Source organism: Aotus nancymaae, unplaced genomic scaffold (assembly GCF_030222135.1).
Source record: "Aotus nancymaae isolate 86718 unplaced genomic scaffold, 86718_ANA_hifiasm-v0.15.2.pri h1tg000007l, whole genome shotgun sequence".
Classification (NCBI taxonomy): Eukaryota; Metazoa; Chordata; class Mammalia; order Primates; family Aotidae; genus Aotus; species Aotus nancymaae.
This window is the reverse complement of record NW_026988418.1, coordinates 6122712-6129705: the sequence shown is the minus strand read 5'-3', so window position 1 is coordinate 6129705 and position 6994 is coordinate 6122712. Positions and strand designations below refer to the sequence as shown.

At 39.6% G+C, this 6994-nt stretch overlaps 1 protein-coding gene across 11 annotated transcripts in view; it reads right to left on the bottom strand.

Moving 5' to 3' along the window:
• Window positions 1-1083: 1083 nt before the first annotated feature.
• Window positions 1084-6994, bottom strand: part of LOC105705093 (phosphopantothenate--cysteine ligase) — a 195370-nt gene continuing 189459 nt past the window's right edge. For 9 of the 11 annotated variants that reach the window (XM_012434724.2, XM_064372244.1, XM_064372243.1 and 6 more), the window contains 2 exons: window positions 4839-4906; window positions 4130-4491 (listed from right to left, as the gene is read on the bottom strand). In XM_012434724.2, the coding sequence (XP_012290147.2) occupies window positions 4293-4491; window positions 4839-4906 (267 nt within the window). In that variant the 3' untranslated portion in view covers window positions 4130-4292. Of the gene's footprint in view, window positions 1157-4129; window positions 4492-4838; window positions 4907-6994 lie in introns of those variants that run through there. The other 2 variants (XM_064372246.1, XM_064372247.1) reach the window with 2 other exon arrangements.

Here is a 6994-nt window from a genome sequence, read left to right as displayed (position 1 = left end):
CAGTTCCCAGGGTCCTCCTTATCAGCTCTTGCAGCCAAGTGCTCTGCACCGCCACACGTGCGGTGTCTGTCTTCTGCCGCTAGTGTGTGCACACCGTGAAGGCAGGAACTCTGGTTTGTTCATCCTCACCGTTTAGAACAGGTTGGCACGCAAATGCTTGCTAGGTAAATACTTATTCCTTCCTCGAAGTCAGTACAATAGATTATGTTTCAGTTCTGCCGGAAGCTTTCAGTTTTGTCATTTCCAATTCATTTCCCACAGAGCAAATAGAGTTTTTTATTTGCAGAATAACTCTTGTGCTTATAAATCACTCCTGGCTTCCTATATTTAGAATAAAATTCAATTCCTTACATACAAAGCCCTTCAGTGCATTTATCTAGCTGTCATCTACCTGACCTCATCTTGCGCCACTTGCCCTTAGTTACTGTGCTCTGGCCGGTCTGTTCCTCTAGGTCAGAGATCACTCCTCTCTTTAGGGCCTTGTAATAGCTGTTAGCTCTGTCTGAAATATTCCTTCCAGATCATAATGTGGGTTAGTGGAGGAGGGCGGGGGGAGTGGGGGTTGGTTGGTTGGGGTATGCCTGTGGGAAGTAATGTTTTTATAGTTCAGGGCTTAGCCCAGATGTTACCTTCTCAGAGGCAACATTAGACCTAATCTAAAGTAGCCCTTGGTCATTCAGATCACTGGTTTGTTTTCTTCATGCTACCCCTCATTCCACATTATCTTTGTATGGTATGTGTCTACACCTCATTTCTTGCCACACACACATGTATCTTCCTCCCTAATAGCATATAAACTCCATGGAAGTAGAGACTCCTGGTCCTGTTCACAGTGTAGCTGCAGTGTCTCCTACTGAATAGCACGTAGCAGATACTCAATAAATATAATATATTCAAAGAATTCAGTGAAAGACAGGGACCTTGGGCAAGGCTCATTCAATTTAATATAATAGTTATTATTTCCTATGTCCTTTGATCATCTTTTCTAGCTCTGTCATCTGAGGAAGCAAGGATTACATATAAAAATCCAGTGTATATAAAGAAAAGACACAAAACAAAAATAAGAAAAAAATAAATAAAAATCCAGTGTATCTCAATTTAAAGGGTCATTTTTATTTCAGGTTCCTGATCCTCACCTGTTGGTCTCCTTCTCCAGCTGAAAAAGAAGAAAGGGGAGGAGGGGGAAAAGGAACAGCAGCAGTCACCCTTCAGTATAATTTTATACCAACTTTTTTTTTTTTTTTTTAATAAAGATGGGGTTTCACCATGATGGTCAGGCTGGTCTTGAACTCCTGACCTCAGGCGATCCACCCACCTCAGCCTCCCAAAGTGCTAGGATTACAGGCATGAACCACCACGCCCAGCCTATACCAACTATTTTAGAATAAATGTTTAAAATTGATAATATCCAATGTTGATGAGGTTGTGAAAAAAATAGTATGTTGATAAACTGCTAGTGAAAAGAAATGATGATAACTAGCATTTATTAAGCAGTTACTAAGTGCTAAATACTTTACATGCTTCATTTCACTTGGTCCTCACAACCCTATGGGATATATAATTATTATTGTTCCCATTTTATGAATCATGAAATTGAGCCTCAAGGAGGTTGAGTAACTTGGCTATGAAAACACTATGTTGACACAACCCTTTTTATTTTTTATTTAGTTTATTTTTATTTATTTATTTTTTGAGACAGAGTCTCACTTGTTGCCCAGGCTGGAGTACAGTGGAGTGGTCTCAGCTCACTGCAACTTCCACCTCCCAGGTTCAGGTGATTCTTGTGCCTCAGCCTCCTGCGTAGCGGGGATTACAGGTGTGCACCACTACACCCAGCTAATTTTTGTATTTTTAGTAGGGACAGGGTTTTGCCATGTTGGCCAGGCTTCTCTTGAACTCCTGACCTCAAGTGATCTGCCCGCCTTGGCTCCCCAAATTGCTGGGATTACAGGCGTGAGCCACTGCACCTGGCCAGGCACAACCATTTTTTAAAGCAGAGGAAGTGATGTCCTAGAGCAATATTAACATTTATATCCTTTGACTCAGTCCAATTTTGCAGATTTGTTTTCTGGATTAATTCAAAAGAAAATAAGTACATGCACAAAGACCTTCAACAGAGCATAACCTTAAATAGTAAAAAAGTAAAACCAGGCCTGGCATAGAGGCTCATGTCTATAATCCTATCACTTTAGGAGACTGAGATGGGAGGATCACTTGAGCTCAGGAATTTGAGACCAGCTTGAGCAACAGAGTGAGATGTCATCTTTACAAAAAATACAAAAATGAGCCAGGCATGGTGGCATATGCCTGTACTTGGGAGGGGCTGAGGAGGGAGGATCACTTAAGCCTGGGAGGTTGAGGCTGCATAAGCAGTAATCATGCCACTGCAGTCCAGCCTGGGTGACAGAGTGAAACCCTATCTCAAAAAAAAAAAAAAATTAGTAAAAACAACTTAAATGCTGGCCAGCTGTGATGGCTCACACCTGTAATCCCAGCACTTTGGGAGCCAGAGGCAGGCGGATCATGAGGTCAGGAGATGGAGACCATACTAGCCAATATGGTGAAACCCCATCTCTACTAAAATAAAAAAGATTAGCCAGGTGTGGTGGAGCACGCCTGTAGTCCCAACTACTTGGGAGGCTGAGACAGGAGAATTGCTTGAACTTGGGAGGTGGAGGTTGCAGTGAGCCGAGATCGTGCCACTGCACTCCAGCCTGGTGACAGAGCAAGACTCCATCTCAAAAAAAAACTTAAATGCCAAACAAGAGAACGTTTAATTTATAGAACATCCCACATCCTCAAAGATACTGAGCAGGACTATTCCACCCAGACTGATAAATGGATGTGAATGTTGCTGTTCTTTTCTGAAGAAGCAGTCCCACTACACTAAAGATGAGTTGGAGACTGTTCACCTACTTTGTACTTCTGTCTGGAAATATTTAGGGGTAGTTTCTTTTTTACTGAGGGTTATGTGAACTCTCTTCTCATACCCCTTCCCTTAGAAAAGGCATTTTCCTATCCACTTTTACTATTATTATTATATTTTGAGATGGAGTCTTGCTCTGTTACCCTGGTTGCAGTGCAGTAGCACAATCTTGGCTCACTGAAACCTCCACCTCTCAGATTCAAGCAATTCTCCGGCTTAGCCTCCCCAGTAGCTGGGACTACAGGTGGGTGTCACCACACCCGGCTTAATTTTTTGTGTGTTTTTGGTAGAGACAGAGTTTCCCCATGTTGGCCAGGCTGGTCTTAAACTCCTGACCTCAGGTGATCTGCCCAGCTCGGCCTCCCAAAGTGCTGTGATTACAGGCATGAGCCACCGTGCCCAGCCTCCTATCCACTTTTAAATAATGTATTGCTCTAAATCTTTTTCATTAAATGTTTAAAACTTTTCCTAGGGCAGGGCACTGTGGCTCATGCCTGTAATCCCAGCACTTTGGGAGGCCAAGGCGGGTAGATCATGATGTCAGGAGTTCAAGACCAGCCTGGCCAAGATGGTGAAACCCCATCTCTACTAAAAATACAAAAATTAGCTGGGCATGGTGGTGGGCACCTGTAATCCCAGCTACTTGGAGGCTGAGGCAGAGAATTGCTTGAACCCGGGAGAAGGAGGTTATAGTGAGCCAAGATTGCGCCACTGCACTCCAGCCTGGGTGACAGAGCGAGAGACTCCGTCTCAAAAAAATAAATAAATAAATAAAAATAAAACTTTTCCCATAAAAAATAATCAGAGAACATCAACATGATTAAATATCATACGGCTATTGAAAATGTTTCCATGATATATACAGTAAATTAAGAATCAGACTGTGAAAATGAATATATAATAATACCCATTTAGAATATATGTATTTGAATTATGACCAAAAGGGAACAATTGTAAAATAAAAATAGTTGTGTTAAGATTGTAGTATTATAGGAGGGTTTTTTAAAAAAAAATTTGCTTTAATGTGACTGTATTGTTTTTACTCTTAAAAAATAAATCGAAAATATACCCATAATAATGGGAAAGAATGCTGAATTAACCATACATGTGCTCTGCTGAAAAGAAACCTAAATAAATCATTGAACTAAGGTCAATATATTGATCAATACAAGGTATCTGAGGATATCAAACAAACTTGAAAAATCCATTTTTAGAATGGCTTTAATGAATTTATCAGCAATTTTGAAGACACTTGGTTAACATCCATTTGAGATCTGTGGTAACTCTTCTCAATGTCATGGTCCATTTTTGTGTCCAGGATTTAAGTTAGCAATTTTGTTCGGTATAGCTTCAGGCAACAGTGATTTTATAGCTCTGACTTTTGGTCTTGTTCTTGTATACCGTGTGTCTCTTTCAGAGAAGCCACATTTATGTATCCAGCCTCAGAATTCTGTGAACACAAAAGATTCTCAGGGGACTTCGAACTTGCCATTGCTTCTTTTGACTTAATCTCTTCAGTCTCTTGAAGACTTACAAATGACTCTACCAGACCTTTTCCTGGAAAACTAAGAAAGGCCATGTGTGAGGACATGATGTAGATAGAGTTTCTTGGTAGCAGTTTGGGGTTACAGGGATACAGGACATTGATAAAATTTCATTTTTTTGCAACTGTTATACAAAGAAAGCCAAATAAAATTTACTTTAAACCTATGTTCATAGATTATTTCCTATCTTAAGTCAGGATTCTGTGGAGTGTAGGGGTGAAGGGAAGGAATTGGAAGAAGATTCAGATAATTCATGTAGAGTAAATGACCCCAGAATGCTACGCCTTTTCAAGTCAGCAATCCAGGCAGCCACGACTCTCAGGCATGGCTGAGAGTTCATCTCAGATGACTGTCTTGACTTTACTAACCTGGAGTTTGATAAAGGCAATACTTCATTCATTACTTCAGATTCAAAGATGTCACTAATTGTTGTTTCCTAACAGGAAAGAAAGGATGAATGTGAAAAGTTATAATGATAAACCATTAGTATGATCCTAGAAAAAAATATATATGATAGATACAATACCTGCACATAGTACAATGAAAAACATAAAAGGGCATAGAATGAAAAGTTGGTTGCTGTCCCACCTCTCTCTATATATAATCTATCTATATCTCTCTATCTATGGACTATCTATGTCTATCTAGTTTTATATACCTGGTACTATACATACTATCTTCACCTTGCTTCTTTCATTATATATATTTTTTGGAGATATTGCAGAAAATTTTTATTTTTAAAGTAACAGCTTTGTTGAGAAGTAACTCACATAAAGTTTTCCCTTTTAACAGGTTCAATTCAGTACTTTCTAATGTACTCACACAGTTGTGCAACCATCACTACTAGATAATTCCAGAACATTTTCATCACTCCCCAAAAAAGCCCATACCTAGGACAGTCCACTCCCCATTATTCCTCCCCAAGTCCTTAGCAATCACTAATATACTTTCTGTCTTTATGGATTTTTATTCTGGATGTTTCATATAAATGGAATCATACAATATGTGGCCTTTTATGTTTGCCTTCTTTAAAATATTAGCATCTGGCCAGGCGTGGTGGCTCACGCCTGTAATCCCAGCACTTTGGGAGGCTGAGGCAGGCTGATCACAGGGTCAGGATTTCGAGACCAGACTGGCCAATATGGTGAAATCTCGTCTCTACTAAAAATACAAAAAAATTAGCTGGGTGTGGTGGTGCCTGCCTGTAATCCAGCTACTTGGGAGGCTGAAGTAGGAGAATTGCTTGAACCTGGGAGATGGAGGTTGCAGTGAGCCAAGATTGTGCCATTGCACTCCAGCCTGGGTGACAGAGCAAGACTCTGTCTAAAAATAAAAATAAAAATAATTTAAAAAAAATATATTGGGCTGGGCGCGGTGGCTCACGCCTGTAATCCCAGCACTTTGGGAGGCCAAGGCGGGTGGATCACGAGGTCAAGAGATCGAGACCATCCTGGTCAACATGGTGAAACCCTGTCTCTACTAAAAATACAAAAAAAAATTAGCTGGGCATGGTGGCACGTGCCTGAAATCCCAGCTACTCGGGAGACTGAGGCAGGAGAATTGCCTGAACCCAGGAAGTGGAGGTTGCAGTGAGCCATGATCGCGCCATTGCACTCCAGCCTGGGTAACAAGAGCGAAACTCGGTCTCAAAAAAAAAAAAAAAAAAAAAAAAAATATATATATATATATATAAGCATGTTTTTGAGGTTCATTATGTTATAGTATCAATACTTCATGTCTTTTATGGCTGAATAATATTCCAATGTTTGGATAAAACATATTTTGCTGATCAGTTCATCAAGTGATGGAGAGTGGGTTGTTTTTACTTTTTAGTTATTATGAATAATGCTTCTATGAATATGTACAAGTTTCTGGTAGGACATATATTTTTATTTTTATTGGATATTGTGATGGTCAGAAAGTTTTTAAAAATTTTTATTTATACTATTGAATATTGACAAATTACAAGTACATATATTTATGGGGTACAAAGTGATGCTATGATATATAATGTGCAATGATTGAATTTAGGTAATTAACATATCCATCACCTCAAATACTTATTCCTCCTGTCTAACTGAAACATTGCACCTTTGGCCAACATCTCCCCATTCCTTCCCCACCCCTCAGCCTCTGGTAACCAGCATTTTGCTCTATGCTTACATGTGTTCAATTGTTTTAGATTCCACATTTAAGTGAGAAGATGTGGTATTTGTTTTCCTGTGCCAGGCTTTTCTCACTTAGCATAACGTCCACCAGGTTCACCAATGTTGTTGCAAACGACAGAATTTCCCTCCTTTTTAAGGCTAAATAGTATTCTATTATGTATATATACACCACATTTCCCCACACCATACTGTATATCACATACTAACTTCAAATCCTTTGGATGTATACTCAGAATTAAGATTGCTGGATCATATGGTAGTTCTGTTTTCACTTTGTTGGGGAAATTCCACACAGATTTCCATAATTGCTGTTCTAATTTATATCCCAGCCAACAGTGTACAAGATTTCCCTTTTC